The sequence below is a fragment of the Myiozetetes cayanensis genome, unplaced genomic scaffold (genome assembly GCF_022539395.1).
Source record: "Myiozetetes cayanensis isolate MyiCay16 unplaced genomic scaffold, myiCay2020 scf22, whole genome shotgun sequence".
Classification (NCBI taxonomy): Eukaryota; Metazoa; Chordata; class Aves; order Passeriformes; family Tyrannidae; genus Myiozetetes; species Myiozetetes cayanensis.
Genome location: NW_026087434.1, coordinates 11,087,615 through 11,107,640, shown reverse-complemented (window position 1 = coordinate 11,107,640; position 20,026 = coordinate 11,087,615). Strand labels below are relative to the sequence as shown.

At 54.7% G+C, this 20,026-nt stretch overlaps 1 protein-coding gene across 1 annotated transcript; it reads left to right on the top strand.

Moving 5' to 3' along the window:
* Positions 1-352: 352 nt before the first annotated feature.
* LOC126642207 (dynein axonemal heavy chain 9-like) lies at positions 353-19,973 on the top strand. The gene is made up of 15 exons (XM_050319635.1): positions 353-549; positions 652-763; positions 3,924-4,120; positions 4,632-4,790; positions 5,514-5,644; positions 5,733-5,944; positions 6,133-6,366; positions 7,496-7,663; positions 9,600-9,716; positions 10,823-10,973; positions 11,830-11,944; positions 12,629-12,697; positions 13,795-13,921; positions 18,865-19,000; positions 19,966-19,973. Exons 1-15 carry the CDS (start codon positions 353-355, stop codon positions 19,971-19,973), a joined length of 2,133 nt encoding a protein of 710 aa, XP_050175592.1.
* The last annotated feature ends 53 nt before the right edge of the window (positions 19,974-20,026 follow it).

The following is a 20,026-nucleotide window of genomic DNA, read 5'->3' as shown; positions in this document are numbered from 1 at the left end:
CACTTATCACATTGGGTATTAATAAAATGCAAATCCAGCAGTGGCAAGAGCCCACAGCACATGGGTTCTGGCTCCAGGTGGTTGATGTTTGTCCAGAGGGGTGGGGGAGCAGCACGGCGGGTGATGGACGGGACCTGTCTGTGCCCGGCGTGGAAGAACTCCCGGGACTGTGCTCTGAGCTGCTCTGAGCCCGGCTGGGGAACCGCTCTGGGGATACAGTGAGGGAAACGGGCCGGAGGAGGTGGGAGAAGGCTGGGACCGCCCTCGCTTCCCGGCGGGACGCGGGAGCGGCTCCCGGGAGTCTCCTGGGCAACGGCGGCAGCTCCCGCAAACACTCGGCGGTGCGGGCGGGATGGAGGCGGCGGAGCCCGGCGGGGAGCGCGGGGCCGTGGGGCCGGAGCCCTCGGAACCCTCGCAGGACCCCGGTGCGGGGGGGCCGGAGCCCCCCGAGGCCCCGGACCCGGTGTCGGAGCGGGTTTGCCGGGGCGCGGCGCGGGCGCTGGCGGTGCCCGCCGAGCGCTGCGCGGGGGCGGCGCGGGCGCTGCGCGGGTTCGTGCGGGGCGCGGCGGGGCCGGCGCTGCTCGCCTGGCGCGGCCCCGGAGGGGAGCTGGGGCTGCGCCCCGGGCCGCCCCCGCCGCCCCCCGCCGCCAGCAAGGCCGTCTTCTTCCTCCGCCCGCCCGGAGCCGGCCCCGGCCCCGCAGAGCTGCTCTGCGGGGACCTCCCCGCCGACCCCCTGGCGCACTTCGCCGCCCTGCTGGAGGAGGTAAGGGGGAGCGAGGCAGCGCCGGCGGCTGTAGAGCTCCCTAAAACAAAACCCGAAATCCCGAGCCGCGGCGGCTCCGGGCCGTCTCGCAGGGGTGTCCGTGTGGGACTGACCCACTGTACAGAATCACGGAATGGGTTCCTGAGAGTCAGAGAAGCTGTGGCTGCCTCATCCCTGGAAGTGTTCAAGGCCAGGCTGGACGGGGCTTGGAGCAACCTGGGCTAGTGGAAAGTGTCCCTGCCCGTGGCAGGGTGTGGGACTGGGTGAGCTTTAAAAAGGTCCCTTCCAACTCAAACCATTCTGTGATTCTGTGACAGTCAGTGCTGGAAGGGACATCTCAGGGCTATATGGTCCAGGTCCCACCTCAAGCCACGCCACCCAGAACCAGAACTAGTTGCCCAGGACCACATCCAGGTGACTTTTGAGTATCTCTGTGGATGGAGACTTCCCATTCTCTGGGCAGCCTCTGCCAGCACTGGGTCACCCTCAGCATGAAAAAGTGTTTCCCTGATGTTCAAAAGAGCCTTTGGCAGGTCAGTGCACAGTTACCTCAGGTGGGCTGATGTTTCTCCAGAGGGATCTTCAAGAGGCTCAAGAACTTTCTCCTTCCTGTGTTATTAGCCTGACCCAGACACCACTGTCTGAATTTATTCCCAACAGCCCCTGGCCTGGAGAGGTCCCAGCAGGAGGCTGAATGGGAAAGCAGAGGAACTGCTTGCTTTGCAAAGCTCAGATGATGCTCTTGGTGTATTGGGATGGTGACTGATCCTGGATTCCCAAGAGCAGGCTGCCAGGCTGGCTCTCGGGGTTTCGTGTGTTAACACACTGTGCACATGGGGAGTTCTTCTCCCAGGGTGTTGGATGAGCCCTGGGGTTTGGAAAGCTGGCTCAAGCAGCAGTTTCTGCTCTGTCTGTGGGCACTGCTGGGAGACACACCGGGCACTGCAAACACCATGTGCTGCAGGGAGGTGCTGGGGTAGAACACTCCCCAGATCCTCTTAGATGCTGCTTTCTGGCTGCCCTCAGCACCTGGTTTTGCACATCCCAGCTGCAATTGCAGACTTTGGTCCCTCCCCTGTGCAGGCAGATGTGGTATTTCCATAGGGGCTGGGGTGGGTCTGTGTGTAAGTGGAAAAGGCACTGAATTTCCTGAGCCTGGTTCAGGTGTGGCTCTGCCTGCAGCATGAGCACTTCTCCCGGAAGCTTTTGTCACAAGTTTTTAGGACAATCTTAGAAGAATTTTTCAGTGAAATAAACATTTTGTGTCAGGCTTTCTGTGGGTTGTTTGGGGCACCAGGAACTGACCCACCAAACCATGTCTGTGGGTCACAGCTTGGGCCACCTCACCTGCTTGTGACACCTACCCCTTGTGATGGCTGCAGGGGACACACCTCGGTGCTGTGGGGCTGGGGGGTTCATTGGGGGCCCAGTTGTCATTTTAACAATCCAGAAGAAAATGAACAGCTTCTTTGACTGGTTATGACATTGCTCTCTTTGGCAGTCCATGTGCTTTGAGTAATAGAGACAACTCCTGCTAGAAGTGCAGCTGAAGCAGTTGAAGGGGAGCTCTCTGGGTCTGCTTGTGGGTCCTGGGGTTGTGCCCCCCCTTCCCAAGGCTCCCTGGGCACTGTGGTTGCTGCTCTTGCTCTTCCTCAGGCATGAGGCAAAGAATCTTTAGCACCCTAGGACGGCCCCATGGTGGTGCTGGGCTGCTTTGTTCCTTTTTGCTTCCATGTCCATTTGTATCTGGTTTTATACCTTTGGCCTCTCCCAAGCCTGGTCACACAAAGGCTGTTTGTCACCAGGGACGACCTGGCTCCAGTCCCAGAGCCAGCCCAGGGTGGGTGACAGGCACTGTTGCTGTCACAAACAAGCCAGAAGCAGCTCAGGTCCAGGCAAGCCCAGCCCAGCCATGGGTCTGTGTGTGCTGGGTCAGCGCAGACCCTGCAACTTCCCTGCCAGAGACAGAAATCATATTTAATGGGCTGCAACCTGAGAAAATAACCTAAAGAGTGGCTGTGCTCCAGGCTGACAGTGTGGTTGGAGTGGGGATGGAGGAACCCTCAGCAGCAGTAGATCCCTGTGGGATACCTGTCTAAAGAGCAGGCTGTGGACAAGCTGTTAGTGGGCCTTAAGCCTGAATCAACCAAGGACTTTACCTCAGGAAAAGTACTGGCACTGATGTCAGCCTGCAAGAATGCTAACTGTGAGATAGCAGCAAAGAGAAACAGGCGGAGAAAAAGGGCAGAGAGAAAGTGCAGGGAGAAAAGGCAAGAAGATGTGCCTGGACAACTACGTATGAGCCAATCACAGGATAGCAAGTACTAAGTGCTGAAAAGTGTGTTTAACTATTTCCAACCAATCGTGTAAGAACATGTATGTGTAAGAAAAGTATATAATGGAAACTGTAACGCATAATAAACGGGATTCTGCCTCTTGATCATATTGGTCTGCGTGTAGTTTCTCCGTACCCTCTCGCAGTGACAGATCCCAGGAGGTACCAGAGGACCTTCCATCTCTGCACACAGGGGGGTTCTGTGCAGGGAAGCCCTTGGGTTGGGGGATCAGCACTGGGAGATGTGGGAAGAGCCAAGGATAAGACCCCACAGAGCTGTCTGTGGTTTCAGAGGCTGGGAGAGCCCGAGGGTGGGTCAGCTCACTTTGCTGGTTTTCACCCTTCTCAGCTGCCTGGGTTCAGGGGAGAGGGTTCACCAGGAGCAGTGTGGGCTGGAAGGAGGCCCTACATCATCATCTGCCCTTGTTTCACACAGGTAGGGAACTGCTTGGGACGGTGATGAGCATGGATCTCCAGGCTTGGCCAAGTCAGGACTGTGGAGCCTGGTGGCCTGTCTGTCTCCTGCAGCACTTTTTCTCAAAGAATCTTCCAATCACAGCATGGTTTGGGTGGGAAGGGACCTTAAAGATCATCCAGTCCCACCCTCTGCCATAGGCAGGGACACCTTCCACCAGCCCAGGTTGCTCCAAGCCCCATCCAACCTGGTTTGAACACTTTCAGAGATCCAGGGGCAGCCACAGCTTCTCTGGGCAACCTGTGCCAGGGCCTCCCCACCCTCACAGGGAAGACTTTCTTCCTATTATCCAACCTAACCCTGCCCTCCTTCAGCTCCTCTCCACTGCTCTTCCATGGCTCCTGCTGTAGGTGATTGTGCCCATCCTGACCAACCGCAAGAACCACCAGGGCTGGCCACGAGTGGTGTCACAGGACATCATCCATCATGTCCACAGCCTAAAAAAAACTGTTTTCATGGTTGTTGGTCAAGTCAAGGGCAAGACCTTGCTGCCTCTTCCAGCTGGCTCGGAGGGAATCGAGAACATTGATCCTGAAAACGAGAGATTGTGAGTATGACCCTGTGTGGTTTTATCTCCTGAGTGGGATGGAATGAGGAGTTACTGCTCCCAAGGCAGGGGGGTGACCTGACCTCACCCACTCTGCGTCCTTTCTCTCTGAATGAAGCAGGTGAAGGTCTGTGGGAAGGTAGAATAGAATCAGGGAGAACAGGATGGGTAGAGAGAGACTTGCTGGGGGTATAACTGTGCAGGTCAGACACTGAACACAAAAGGATCTGGTGTGACAGTGACTGTGCAGGAGTGGCAGCTGGCTCTTTGTGGGGATTCACTTCATGACCAACGTGTTGTTGCCCACTCTGCTGTGGAGCTTCATCCATTTCCTCTAGGCTTTAATCCCCGTTTAAAACAAAGACAAAATCTTATGTGTTTGATTGTTTTGTGGTTTTGAAATATGAATCTAGACTGTAACTGCAAAACCCAGCTGCCCAAGGGGTTGTTTGAGCTGCATCCACATGGCTGAGTGGGAAGCCAAGTGATCCATGAGGTCTGTTTTGTGCAGCCTGGAGCTGGTTGATAAATCCCTCGTCCATGCCACCGAGTCAGCCATCATCGACTGGAGCCACCAGATCCAGAGAGCGCTGAAGAAAGAGTCCTCAGAGCCTCTCCTGCAAGGCAGCAACCCCAACCCGAAGGTGGAACTGGAATTCTGGAAGAACAGGTACCCTGGGGGCCTGCCCAGGGCACAGTGGGCACTGGTGCTGGGCTGGGTGGAGGGAGCTGCTGGTGCAGGCAGAGCTGCTGCTGCTGTGAGCCGAGAAGAGCAGCTGCTCGGGGTCATGCAGGGACCTGAGCCGAGGAAAATTGCTCCCACACATGAAATAATGATGACCTCAAGGTGCCTGGGAGCTGCTGGGCAGCTGGCTGGGTTTAACTGGGCCCCAGCACAGCTCAGGGCTCCACCACGAGGGAAACGTTTTGGAAATGCTCTTTCCCTCACTGTGCCCTGGGAACCAGCCCCAGAGTGGAGCTGATGGATGCCTTCTGTGCCCTCAGCTGGCTGCTGCTGCTGGGCTGTCGATGCCAGAGTGGGGTTAGATGAGCCAGGGGGTGGAATTTGATCCTGCCCTTTGGAAACCTTTGTGTTGAGTTGGCTCAGGCTGAGCCGGGACAAAGCCCTGCCTGCTGCAGAGCTGTCACTGTGCCTGCAGAAACACCACATGGCTCCTTTCAGCAGAGCCCTGCCCCCAGCAGAGCTGCTCTCATGCTCACTCCCAGCACCCCTGGCTGTCCTGCAGGGTGGGTCCTGTTCCCTTTCCCTGCTGGGACTCAGTCCATGTGTAGCTGCAGGAGATCCTGGATCAGGCCCAGGGGAGATGGGTGCTGTGGAGGGACAGCTGGTGCTGCCCCAGCATGGGCTGGTGACCTGTCTTGGCTGCTGCAGGTGCGAGGAGCTGGAATGTATTTACGACCAGCTGAGGTCGAGGAAGGTCAGGAACATGATGGAGGTGCTGGAGAGAGTGAAGAGCATCTATGTCCCAGCCTTCAAATCCATGCTCAGGGACGTTGAGGCAGGTGAGATGCTGGGACAGCTTCACCGTGGTGCTGACTGCTGACCCCACAGCCCAGCAGCTCTCACCACTGCTCCCATCGCTTCCCACAGCTCTGGCTGAAGCTCAGGACATCCACCTGCACCTGACACCCCTGCAGCGGCCCTTGGAGGACATAGAGGCTGTGGAGTTCAGCAAGGTGAAGCCTTTCCTGGCCCCTCTGCTCCACATGGTGTGCTGGATCTGGGCCACCTGCAAGCACTACAATGTGGCTGTGAGGATCATAGTTCTGCTCCAGGAAATCTGCAACCTGCTCATCCAGCAGGTGTGTGTCTGTGGCACCTGTGTTTGCCACGGGAAGTTTTTTATGAATGTCTCTTCTCTCCTCCTATCCTCCGTCCTTCCCTGGCAGAGCGATTCTGAATTTCAGAGGCAGGGGCAGACATGTTCGGTGCAAGAAGTCACTGCTGTGCTGGCAGAAGTGACCCCACAGGTGTGATTTTGCTCTTCCAGGCAGTGGTGTACCTGTCTCCAGAGGACCTTCTGAAAGGAGAGATGGAAGAGAGCCTGGGCAAGGTGCAAACAGTGCTTGACATCCTGAATGGCTTCAAAGGGGTGTTTGAGGAGAGACGGGAAAACCTGCACATGTATTATGAGCCAGGCCAGGAAGTGAGGAAGTGGGACTTCCACTCCAGGATGGTGTTTGCAAGGCTGGACAGCTTCCTGAAGAGGCTGGAGATGGTGAAGGTGAGACTCTGGTCTTGAAGAGTATTCCAAGCCACCAGGAGAGCTCTGCAGCCATGAACTCATTTGCTGGTATCTTCCCTCCCTGTGGCCTCCCCTGATGGCAGGGAGTGGGGCTGCTCTTTGCACTGTCCCATCTCCCATTGCATCAAGGCCAGCACCTTTTTTGACCAGATATTGCTCAGTGCATTTGTGTGTCTGAGTCCTTCTGCTGTGTCCTTCTGCACAGCTTGGTCAGTGCTCCCAAGAGTCCTCTTGGACTCCATGCTCCTGTTGGAGCAGGGGATGGGGACTTTGGGGCTGTAAATAAGCCAGTACAAACTCCTGGCCCTTTTGTGGCCTGCAGAGACTCTCGAGGGCTGGGTCTTGCCTGACCTGGAGAGGCCACACGCTCCCCTCGAGCCCAGGCACCACTTGGGCTTTAAGGTCTCCTCAGAGCCTTCTTTTCTTGAGACTGAACAATTCCAGCTCTCTGGCAATGATGGTTTCCAGTAGGATTTGGTGTGCAGGTGACCAGACTGTGCTGGCTGGTGCAGAGTAGTACCAGTGGACACAGGGCCAGCTGTGTTCTGGGACCCCTTTGGCAACCCCTGGGAGGTGCTGGCCAAGTGTTGCCTAGCTGGGGGTGAAGCTCCATACCTGCTCAGCTCAGCTTTTGGGGTTGTCCCCAAGCTCACAGCAAGCTGGACAGCCAGCAGGACATTCCTGTGCTGGAGAACAGAGCATTTCTCCTGGTCTTCTGGGAAAACAGACCTTATTTAGCCTGAGCAGAAAGAATGGATGGGGTGTGGGGGGGCAGAGCTGCCACAGCTGGGTCAGTGGGGCACCTCCTGGGGGGCCAGGCCCTGCCCTGCTCCCCTGCCACCTGAGGTTGGGAAGGAAGGACCTGTGTCCTCCTTTCAGCAGACAAGGCCACCTAGGCAGGGCAGTGACCCTCTGGAGAGGGATGTGCTGTGAGCAGGGACAGGTGGCCCAGGACAGGTGGCTCCCCACTTCCCAGTTGTGTCACTCCCCCGGGGTGTGCCTGGGGGGATCCTTCAGCAGGGCAGCAGACACAGCACAGTGTTGTGACAACTGTTGACATCTTCTTTGTCACCATCTGACCCTGTGTGTGCCCCCACTGGCTCTGCAGGGTCTCCTGACCACAGCCTTGGACCTGACAAAGCTGGAGAAGATGGAGTTCAGCGGGATCAGAGGGAGGGCCCTGGGCCAGCAGGTGCTGGACATGCATGAGGAGTTCCAGGAGGCCTACAGGGTGTTTGCAGAGCGAAGCTACGACTGCCTCGACCTGGCCAGCACGGTAGGTGGGACCAGCCTGCAGGAGCACCAGCAGGACATCTGTGTTCCCAGAGCAGCAGCCCCCTCTGTGATGGAGCCCTGGCTCCTGCTGGCTCCTTCCCAGCTTCTTCTTTGTGATGGGATTTGTCACTGAAGGAAAAGGGAGCTGTTGGCCTTTCCTGCAGAGATTTGGGAGTTCTTGCAGCTCCACATCTACTATACCTTGCTGGTTCAGGACCTTAGACCAGTGCAGGTGGGAAGCCCGAATTCCCCAGCCTTTCCCCAGCTTTCCCTACTGGTGTGTCTGACCTGTGCCTGTCCCCCTCCCTTTGCTTTCCTGCTTTGGTGCCTGGTTTTGGGATGAGGGCCAGCTCCACAGTCCCTGGGGATGTGTTTGCCCCTGTCTGCATAAACATGTGGCATCTCAGCTCTCAGAATTCAGGGACTCTGATTATCAGCAGTTCTTTATTAAAGGAATATCCCCAGCCCTGTGGGTCATGGCTCTATGGCCACGGGGGTGGCACACACAGGGCAAAGCCAATGTGCCATGGACAGCCAGACTGCTCAGAGCTCCTGCCCCAGGCTGTGACACCAGCAGGGAGCTGCTCAGGAACAGTGGGAATGGCATTTCCCAAGGGATCCCCTGTGCCTGGTGAGCAGGACGTGGTCAGGCCTGTCCCCACAGCTGGAGGAGGGAGAGGTGGCCTGAGAGCAGCTCTGTGGGGAGGGGCTCCAGGGTTACACTGGAGCAGCTGTGAGGGGTGGCTGGGCTGGGGGTGGGAGCCTCTCCTTTGGTGCTGGGACCTGCCTGCTGTGGGGATGGCTGGCTTGTGCTTTGCTCCTGTAGCTCCTGGTCCACCTCTGCAGTGGGTGGCACATCCCTGGTGCTGCCTGGGACAATCCTGCTGGAAAACCCCTTGCTCCATGTTCCCTCTCCTTCAGGAGGGAGGGCTCTGCAGGAGGGTGACAGTGTGGCAGTGGCTCTGAAGGAGGGTGACAGTGTGGCAGTGGCTCTGCAGGAGCTGGTTTGGTTCCAGTGACCCCGTGGTGTGTTATGTGACTCTGAGCTGTGCTTGTTCCCTCAGTGGTTGAGTTTTGTACCCTCTGTTACTCTCTAAGCCTCTTTCTTAGCTCAAACATGGCATCTGTTGCTGCTGGAGCTGAGCAGTGATCCCAGCAAAAGCTGTTGCCTTATGCTCTCTTCTTCCAGAAACAAGACACATGGCCTCATTTTTGGTGGCTTTGGCCAAGCCACGGTAGAAGCCCTGAAAGCCTCCCCATTTGTCAGGTTCAGACTTTGATATGGACTCTTCTACCTGTAGGAAAAAAAGCCTAGATTTGACATTTGAACTTCAAAGGATTTATTCCAACTGGGTAAGGAAAGCAGTGCCAGTAGCTGATGGGAATTACAGAAACACAGAGCTGTTGGGGTTGGAGAGGACCTCTGGAGATCACCCAGTCCACCTCCCTGCTCAAAAGAGGCCCAGCTGGAGCAGGGCTGTAACCAGATTAATACCCCTGAGGCTGAAAGTGTCCAAGAGTGGGAACTCCACAGCCCCCTCGGGCAGCCCATGCCAAGTGTTTTGGAACTGCCTTTGTTGTTGCCCCACTTGGAGTTACCCGATGAACAGAACCATGGCCATGTTTTGGCTTGAAAGTAGATGGGATTTGGAACTCAGCAAGTGCATCTCTGGGTTTTTTGGATGATGGTGTGGTCTTCAGATCAAGTGCAGGGTAAGAGAGTGTGGTTAAAGGTCTGTCTTGTGTCTAGGTTGAAGTTAGTGCCCCTTGGACTGTGGATCCATCCTGGAGGGTCCTGATCCAACTTGGGACAGGAGTGTCTCGACTCTGTGGGACTTGGCTGCAGGTTGGCCAGAGGAGTGGTTTAATTCCTGGTGAATAAGAAGAGGAAATATCTCCCTGGTGCTGTCTCACAGCTCACTGTCCCCTTCCCCCAGGAGTTTGAGCAGGATGCCTTGGGTTTCCAGCAGAAAGTGGAGGACATCGACCACCGGCTGAGCACTGTGTTCACCCAGGCCTTTGATGACACCCTGGACTTGGAGCACGTCTTCAAGGTTGGTGTGTCCCCTCCCTTGTCCCAGTTTGCCTTGGGGAGTGACAAGTGGCCTGTCCCAGGCAGTGCTGGAGGCACGTGGGGCTGGAGTTTGCCACGGGATGGACAGGGGGACAGTGACACTTGAGCTGCTGGGCTGGATGTGGTGAGGGATGCTCAGGCCTGTGGGTCCCTCCTGAGCTGTGCCATGGTGGCTCTGGAAACCCTGGGGGTGTTCCTGCTCTTCCCATTAAGACACAAACAGAACAGACCTTTACTCAGTTTGAGGAAGGGTAGTCAAAGAAATCACTCAAATCAGGCTGTTGGATGCCAGAAGTTTTACTGGTCTGCCTGTGGGCTGGAGGAGATGATGCTTTCTCCAGGATTTTCAAGGCCAGGTTGGGCAGGGCTTGGAGTAACCTGGTCTGGTGGAAGGTGTCCCTGCCCATGTCAGTGGGGTGGAATGAGATGATCCTTAAAATCCCTTCCAACCCAAACCATTCCGTGATTCTCTGATTTCCTGGTGAGAGCTGCTGTTAAACCCAGATGATCACTGTTAATATCAATTTGTTGTTTTAGTTAACACATGGATGCATTTTGACTTTGAAAACTGAGGTTTTTTTAGAAATGAGCCTGGTTTGTTTACCAATGAATCCATCCTGCAGAGAAAGTAAATGTATTTTCTGAAAGATTTCAATATAATCGTGGAAAAGACTATAGAAAGTCATAGAAGTGATAGTATTTATCTTTCTGAGGTTTTGTTGTTTATTTTTTAAGTAACACATTTTGAAGCATTTGAAGAATGGCAGTGGGAATATGGTTCACCCCCAGAGAAAGTCTGAGCATCTCTCATATTTTCCATGATGTGGTTTAGTGGGCACGGTGGGATTCGGTCAAAGGTTGGACCCAATGATCTTGGAGGTCTTTTCCCACCTTAATGATTCTATGAAAGGGAGGAAACACTTGAAAAGCAGGGGGGAAAAAAAAATTCCCTTTGCTCATCAGTGCAGACTTTTGGGCTACTGAGAAAGGTGAAGCATCTGGGTCAGTGAGGAAAATCCCAGTGGGTCTCTTTGCAGAAGTGTGAATTTTTTCCTCATTTCTTTCCCTGCTTCTCCCCCTCCTCAGTTGCTGACCATGTTCCAGAGCCTTTTGGAGCGTCCAGTGATCGCTGCAGTTGCTGCTGACAAATGGCCTGTTCTCATCAGCATGTTCAGCACTGCCCTGGACCACACCAGGCTCATCTACTGCAGCCACACCCAGGCAGGGCTCAAGCTCGGTGGGTGCCCTGTGTGCTGAGGAAAAAAATGACCTTACAGAAAATTTGATTTATATTAATTTGGGGGGGAGAAATAATTTGCTTTTGCTGAGGAAATCAGGACTTCTCAAAGTGCAAAGGTTTTCAGCCCCTATAGCTCCCTGTGGAAATGGAAATGCCTGGGAATGCTCTGTTCTTGGCATTGAAGCAAATAATCTGTTGGAATATCCTTTTTTAAAGGTGTATGTGCGAGTGGGAATGAGGGCACATGCTGAGCTTCTCCCATGTAATGCTGAGTATGGAAGGAAGGGGGACTTGGGAATTAAGGGTTTTGTCAGCCTTTTCCAGGTTTATTATTTCCCTTGAATGTTGGCACAGGAGGGAATGGGGAGACTCCTGTCAGATTATGAGGATTAGTGTGTCTTTTTGAACAACAGCCCTTTTCCTTGCCTCAGGAAGACTGTTCTGGAACCAGTGCAGAGCTGGGAGTCCAGAGAGAATGAGTGCAGGATTTGCTGTGGATTTGGGGGGTGTTGTTCTGTGGGTGTTAGGTGGGATGGTCACAAGGAGCTCCTGGGCAGAAATGGCTCCCCTGGTGTTTATGGGGAGCAGGGAATGCACCCCAGGCACAGCTCTGGTTCTACCACATGCTGGGCTTCTCCTGTGATCCCTCACTTAGGGTCCAGGGGCACAGGGGGATTTGTCCCAGACCTACATCATGTAGCAGACACCGGATTTCAGGGAAGAAGCTGGGAAACCAGGGCAGTTTGTGCAGATGGATTCCTATTGGTGTCTCTTTGGGGTTACAGTGCCTGTTGGTTTATCTTTGGGGTTACAGTGCTGTGTTCAGTGAAATGCTGTCTCCATGTCCCCCCAGGGTCTCCCCCCCTGCACAAGAACATGCCCTCCGTGGCTGGAGCGCTGGCCTGGGCTCGGGAGCTGCGAGCGCGGATCCAGAGGCCTTTTGATCAGCTCAGGCACATCCCACACCTGTGAGTGTCTGCTCCAGATCAGCTGCTTTATGGCCATCTTGAAATCTTGTCTCTAATCAGTCCAATATTCTTTCTGAGTTGAATGGTGTCCCGTGGTTCCAGCTCGGACAATCCTCAGTGGAGGATTGGAGGGAGTGCACTGGTGCTGTTCCCTTCCCTGCCATCCTGTCTTTTCAAAGAAACTCATTAACTGGGCTTGTTTTGAAATGGGTGAGAGGCACAGTGGGGTAGCAGATGGGCACTTCAGCTTTCAGACACAGTGCTAGGTTGCAACTGAAGAAGTACTGGGGTGAGAATGTGGTGCTGATAACAACAAGGCCATGGGTTTGATGTATGGGCCATTCATCTTAGAGTTGGACTTGATGATCCCTGGGGGTGCTTCCAACTCAGAATATTCTGTGATTTTGTGAGAATCTTTCTCACTGCAATCCCACTCAGCCTGGTCTCCAGGACCTGCCTGGGAGTAGCCCAGCCCTCGGGTACTGACAGAAGTGAGCTTTCTCAGCATTAAACAGTCTCCCAAGGACAAGAAAATGAACCAGTGCTGGAATTCTCATCACCCAACAGTCATTCACCCAGCAGTGACCTGCCTGCAGTCTGGTGGGGGTTCTTGGGAAGGGGTAAATACAGCTTGCAGCCTGCCAGGACTAAACATAGCCCTGAGCTGGTCTGTTGTGTCTCCAGGTGCTTGGACTCTGCCCAAGGAAGGAGGGTGGTACAGAAATATGAGGAAATGATCCAGCTGCTCGACAGGTGAGTGGGGCTCAGGCCCTGTGTGAGGAAACCTTCTCCTCCTCTGAGCTACCTTCCAGCACATCCACCAGCCCAGGGCCTGGGAATGTCTCTTCCTAAGCCAGAGGGAGTTTTCTGCTGGGAGAGGAGGAGGGATCCTGTCAGCCCAAAGAAACTTTGGAAAAAGCTGCTGTGGGATGTAGGAGCTGCTGTGGTAGAAAGCCTGGGCAGGGGAAGAAGTCTCTGCCCACTCGTGCCCACTCACTGATGGTGTTTGCAGTGGCTGTAATGTTTATATTGCACAGTTTGGAGTGGGATTCATTGCCCATGACTTGGTATCTCAATGTTTCATGTTAAACTGGTTGCTCTGGGCTGACTTTTCAGGGGAGCCTCTTCCCCAGGAAGGAGATCCCTGCAGGGCCTCATCCCTGTCAGCAGTGAAGGCTGCTGGGTCCTGCAGGGGGCATGGAGGGAGTCCTGTTCCCCAGAACCAGAACAAAGGCTGGATAAGGGATAATTTAGCACAGCCCTTCCGAAGGGAGCAGCCCCAAAGAGGGTCTGGGTGACCCAACAGAGGTGCTGGTTTTCGGTGACATTTCCCAACCAAGGTGCTCAGGTGACAACTTGATTCAGAAGAGACTTTGTTCCTTGGGTGGTTGGGGCTGTCCATGACATGTGAGGTACCAGACCCCTGTTCTTCCCTCTGTACTCCCATCCCAGTGGTGTCACAGTCTCTCTGCACTGACTGGGAGAAGTGAGGAGAGCTGCAGCTACCCCCAGCATCCCTGTGGGTTTGTGGCACTCACCCTGCTTAAACACTTTGGAAATGCCCATCAGCTGCTGATCTGTCGCTTTGTAAATGCTTTGGAAAGTCTGCCTACAAATCTGAATCCTCTGCTAAAACTGGTACTTGAGAGAGCTTTGTCCTCTTGCTTTGATGCCATCACTGGTGTTTGGGTGTTTGTCTTGGAAGCCACGATTTTTAGGAAGATGGCATGGATGGGTTTTTAATATTTCTTCATGGTTTTAATCCTCAGATTGGACAGGGCTTCCATTCAGTTACATGCCATGGTCTACTGGCTTGGTAAGCACATGGGGATGTTTCTCTTTTCTGTCAGGTATCAGGACAAACTGTATTTGGACTGGTCCCAGACAGTCTCAGAAAAATCTCAGTACAACCTGACTCAGCCGCTCATCCGGCGAGACCCAGAGACCAAACTGATCACTGTCAACTTTGATCCCCAGGTAGGAACTGCTGCCTCCCTCCTGCCTCTCATGGCATGTCCCCAGGCTGTGCTCCACTGTGCACAGGTCTGGGGGGGTTGGTACCATGTCTGTTCTCTGAGGTCTGTGGAACCCTTTCTGTGGTGGGTGACGTGGATTTACCATCGCCTTCCTGGGCTCTGTCTCCTAGAGAAATATCAGGGTCACAGCTTTAGCAGAGCAAATTCTAGTCAGAACCAGTGGCAGAAGGTGTGTAACTGGTGTCAGCACATCCACACCAGTGTCAATACTGGTGTGGGGAGTGTTGGGACATCATCTCCAGAGACGGGTTTGTGTTATGTGTACCTGAAACCCGAGCTTCTGAGAGGGTGTAAAACACCCAACAAGGGTTTGTTTTGTGACTCCAATGTTTCCTTCACTGCAGGGCATGAGGCTGATGATAGATTTAAGTTCTGTTCAGGGTCCCCTGGAGCAGGAGCGGGGTCTGAGCCAGCAGTGAGCACAGATGAGCTGAGAGCTTCTGGGCCTGGTGGGAACCAGGGGCTGTTGGCTGTAAAAATGCTCATTGCTGGGAAGGGGAGGAGTTGCAGTGGCCTTGGAAACACTGACATCCAAAGCTGCCCCTGTCCTTGGTGCTTGCTGCTGCCCAAGGAAAGGGTTTAGGTTTTAGATCTCATTCCAGCTTGCACCTCAGTCAAAGGACTTGTCCATCTCCTTGAAAGCTCCTTGCTAAGGTGGGAGCCGACTGGGCCCAGGGGATATTTTCTACCCTTCCCACTGGTGATGGGATTTGGAGCCTGGCATGTGCTGAGTGTGCCTGTCCTCAGCTCCAGTGTGTGAGTGCTGCTGGGCTGCTTTTCTCTGAGCACACTGAGGATGCTCCAATGGCCCTCAGAGCCTGCTCAGCAGCCCCTCCAGGACCAACAGAACCAGGAGCACCTGGTTTTGCTTGGAGGGGAGGATGTACTTGCCACTCTTCAGCATGGAAATGCATTCCAGAGGTCACCTTCCATGGAGGAGGGGAGAGAGGAGAAGACCCCCCAGCCCATGGTGGGGATGTCGAGATGTTGCAGTGCAGAGGAGGGAGGGGAGCTTGGTTCTGTCTCATTTGCCCTCTCATTTCCTCAGCCCCTGGTTTTCCTTTTCCTCCCACCACATCCTACTTCTTCCACCTTTCCAGACTGTCCCCTGCACCCCTCTTCACCCCTTCTTTCTTTCTTCTTTCTTCTTTCTTCTTTGTTTTCACTGTCACACTGTGTCATGACTGACTCCCCTGACAGGCACTGCCTGATCCCCCTGTGCCATTCCTCCAGAGGGAATGTGCTGCCAGGGGCCTTGGCCAGTTCTGCAGGACACTGGGGTTTGGCTGACATCAGGCAGTACTGGAGAGGTTTCAGTCACCCCTGCCTGTCAGCCAGGGCAGTGACAAAGGCTCCTGGAACCCTGGCAGCCTTGTGGCTTCACCTACTTATGGTCACACCTGCAGATTCCAGTTCTCCTATGGAAAACAGGGGCAGGGAACTGGGACCAGAGGGGGTGGGTGGGATGGGATCAGACAGAGATGTGCCCCATACCTTCACAGGAGGGGATGGCACATTCTGCTAACCTAAGGGAAAGGTGACTTTTTGGGAGCTGCCCCCCAAGCTCATCTGCAGCCAGGAGAGCTCCTCACCCCCCCATTGCCCACACGATGGGCTGAGTTTCTGTCACCCTGTGTGTCACCCAGCATGTGCCACCCCAGGAGCACAGGAGCATTTTGCCACTCACTGGGCTCTGGGCTGAGCAAAGGCTTTCAGTCTCACAGGGGATGTATTGCACTGGCAGACACTGCTGCTGCCTTTGTTGCAGTGAGTTGTTTATACTTGGGTTTATGATTTAATAATCCCCCTCAGTCCTGTCCCATCACACCTCAAACATGCACCAGCACTGAGTGCTTTGGTTGGGATGGGAGAAGCCTCTGGATATCTTTGGTGGAAGGTGGGCACAGGAGGAGATAAGTCACCAGTCTTGGGGCCATGGTATTATTTTTTTTTAATGTTTTTATACTTTAAAGCCAGTCAGCCCAGTAAACCAAGAGAACTGGAGCCATCTTATGTTTAAATCAGGGTCAAACTCTGTTTGCAGGAACAGAATTGCTGAGAGACTGGTGATGTGAGTCCCTCATCACCTGAGGGGGGATCCACATGGATGAGGATGGCTGAGAGGGCCAGAGAGGACTGTGTCTTTTAAAGCCTGGATGGAGTTTGCAGGCTGGGTAGTTAACAGAGCTCTGTGCCTTTGGCTGGGAAGAAAACCAGAATCAGAGATCCAAGGGAGACAGGCAGTACAGACCAGGAGGTGTCCAGGCCCTTTCCAGTGTGCTGCTTTGGGAATAAACCAGCAGGAAACCCCCAGGGTGCTCGGGGTTGGTTGGAGGGTGTCTGCCAGGACATGAGGAGGGTTGTCCCGTGCTCAGCTGTGTGTTTTGTGTCCCCAGCTGTTCTCGGTGCTCAGGGAGGTGAGTTACCTGTCGGGCAGCCGGGCAGGAGCCATCCCAGCCACGGCAGCAGGAATCTACTCCTCCAGGGAGTCCTACCGGCAGCTGGTGGCCAGCCTGGAGCTGATGGGGAACAGGTACAACAAGGTCCTGAGAACAGTGCTGGAGGTGGAATACCCCCTGGTGCAGGGGCAGCTGCAGGAGGTCGATGTGAAGCTGAAAGAGGCAGAAGAAACCCTGACCTGGAAGATGGAGGGTGAGCTGGCTCTGGGGGAGGGGACAGAGCACAGAACTGGCTCTCAGCAGATTCCTCCCTGTGCCCAACCCGTCTCCTGGTTCCCAGTGGCAGTTCCCAGTTGGACAGAGGACTCTCCAGTAGAGAAGGCACTGGGGAGATGAGGAGCAACCCTCAGCTTTCCTGCTTCTTTCCACATTCCCTTGATCTGCTGGGGTTGTGGGCAGGATCCTGCTACCCTCAGGTTCAGCCTGGGCTTTGAGCAGGAGGGGCTGCCCTGTGAGCAGTGAGATGGCAAGATGTGGGTTTGCAGGACCTGGCAAGGCTGGGGTTGAAGCATCTGCTCCCTGCCTTGCTGCCCCCCTGTGCCAGCCCCAGTGATGCCACTCAGTCACTGCTTCCTCACCCAGCTGTGCAGGCAGTGGGAGCCCTTTGGCCCGGCCATCTGGTACTGGGAACAGCTCATCCCAGGCCACCTCATTAGCTTTCCTGGAGGATGGAATAGTGCAGCTGGAGGTGTGTTTGGGCACTGGGACATTGGGGGGATTTAACCAAGTTGTTCCCTGAGCAGTTTTAGCTGCAGAGCAGAGCAGAGGGAGCCTCTTGGTGAGAGCAAACTGCTCACAGGGGGGATTTGTGTTTCTGTCCTGCTTGTGGTATGAGCAGGACCAAGTGAATCCCTGGGGAACATGCAAACCAGAAGTCCTCAGGCTCAAAAACTCTTCCTCCTTTGTACAATAAAGGTGGATTTTGCTGCAGAGGAACCCTAAGTTCCCTGCACCTGAATGCACCTGGGGCAGGCACAGCCCGGGGTTGGGGGGCCCTGCTCTGGTGGTGAGGGCAGGGACACTCAGCCTGCTGTACCCACCCTCCCCACCCTTCCCCCCTGGGGTCAGTCCCTGGGAGATCATCCTGGCACAGGGAGCAGGAGCTGTCAGGCATCCCCATGCTGGGGGTGCTCCTGGCAGGAAAGAGGCTGTGCTGCTCTGAACTGTGGCTTGGTGGGGCAGGAGGGAGGTAGAAGTGGCTGTGCTGGTCCAGGTGAGTCTCTTGCCTTGAGCATGGGTGAGAGATACATGAGAGCTTGGGGAAACAGCCAGAGGCTGCTCTGAAGGAAGATGCCCCAGAGCTTGGCCCTGCAGCTCTGAAAACAGGGAGTCAGTGGTCTCATTTTTCCCCAGGTGTGTGGGATCACATCTCTGGGGTCATGGAGGGTGTCCAGGACCTCGAGCAGAGGCTGCAGAAAGCCAAGGACAATGTTGAGCTGATCCAGAGCATTGTGGGCTCGTGGGCATCGCCCATCCTGCAGAGGAAGGATTCTAAAAGGGACTCAGTGCTGAGCCTGGAGGACTGTCAGGATCACCTGGAAAAACACTACAGCCTGGTCAAAGAGGCTGGGCAGAGGATCCACTCCCTACTGAAGGTGAGGGGGACTTTCCCTGGGGTTTGTTGGCTCCTCACAGGCTCTGTGTGTCCCTGTGCCAGTGAAAATGTGCAGAGCTGCTGCACCTTAAATGAGCTCCTTTAAAACATTTGAAAATCTTACCCAGTGTTAATTAATGCTGGCTCTGATGGGTGAGCTGGACTGGGGGTGTGGGGCTGTGGTCTGGCATTGCTGGGCCCCAGCTCAGGACAGGACCTGGAGCAGCTGCAGCCCAGGGAAGGGTCTGGCTGCAGCCTTGGCTGCTGGAGCCACTAGAGGGGAGTGGTGCATCGGGTTTGGGATCCTGCTCCAAGGAAAAATGCTCTCCCAGGTACTTACCTGCCAACAGAGGCAGCTGGCTGGGGCTGACCCTTGGATTTCAGACTCCTTGTCCCTCTTTGGAGCAGGAGGTGATGCTGCCAGTCGAGGGAGAAGCTGAGTGACAAGAGAAAAGCTGCTGTCCCAAACTTTGGTGCTTCCCAGCATCTTTGATAGAGCTCAGAGTCCTCTGCAGACCAGGAGAAGACCCAAAGCTCAGCTCCTCACCTGCCTGGTGCCAGGTGTTGTGCATGCCAGGGGCAGCCCTTGGCCTGGAGGGAGATGGTTTTATGTCCAATCCTCTCCCGAGGGTCGCTGTCTGGCCTTGGGCTCTGAAGATAACCAGCTATTTCTTCATGCCTCAGGATGAGCCTTTGAGACCCTCACTACTCCCATCCCTCCAGGAGGCTGGTTCCCATGGGCTCACTGGTGTCAGTGCTTAGCTGTGGGCAGCTCTCTTGGAGAACAGACTCAGCCCTGCTGTGTTTGAAGGCATCTTCTTTTTCTTCCAGGAAAACCAGAGCCTCTTACTTGCAGACCCAGCATCTGACTCCTGGAAGGCCTATGTGGATTATGTGGATGAGATAGTCCTGGATGGATTCTTCACTGCCATCGAGTGCTCGCTCAAGTACCTCCTGGAGAACACAGGTGACTCTGGTTCCTGCCCCCTGGGCACAGTGGCTGCTCAGCCTCTCCAAGGGAAGGTCTCTTGTTGTGCTCTCCCTCATGCCCACAAGTTGTTCTCTCCTTCCTGGCTTTCCACTGGGTCCCTTCCCTGTCTCTGGGGGAGCCTCCAGACAGGGAGGGTGACTCCATCACTGGATTCCTCGAGGGGAGGGATAGAGATGAATGTTCATCATTTGCAGGGATTAATGGGTAGACAAAACAGAGACATCCTCCCAAGTCTGGGCTTGGGCTTCAGCAATCTGCCACCCTCCCACGCCCAAAGCATCGAGGTGACACAATCTTTCATTTGTGGGGAGTCTCGAGAGCTGGTTCTGCTCATGAAAGTCATGAACAAGAAACCTCAGTCCCTGAGCATTAGTCCTGCAAAGAGATGAGCTGGGCTCAGCAGCCACTAGGTCAGACCAAGACCACTGGGGAGGTTTCCTCCCTCTGCTGAGAGTAGTTTGTGTCCAACTAAAGCACAGCTCCAGGAATGCTTCCCTCCTGGCACACTGAGTTGGAGAATTGCATCCAGTTCTTCAGCATCTTGTTAAAAATTTGCACATATTGTCACATTTGCATCTGGTTTAAGTTTCTGGTTGCTGAGGGTTTTTTCATGTCTTTCTCCAGTAAATTAAAGAGCCTCTTGGTTCCTGTTGTTTTTCTCGTCTGCAAGTACTTACTTGCTGTAATTGTTCAGCTCTCAGACTCCCTTTGGGGTAGCTGAAGAGCCTGGTCTCTTTAAAGCTTTCCTCAGCACGTTTTCCAGTCCTTAAATCACTTGTGTCTCATCAGTTCCCCACTCTCTTTGGTGGGTACCACCACACCAGCTGCTTTGCCAGCATCTCCTCGTGTTGTGCAGACACAGCAGCCCTGGACCCTGTGAGTGGGTGTCTGCCATCCCACCTGCCTGCTGTCCCTGGTGTCCTGTGTGCATCTCCTGGTAGGATGTTAGTGGTGGCTCAACATCCCTTTTCTCCCCTTGAGAAAGATCCTGGTTCCTTCCTG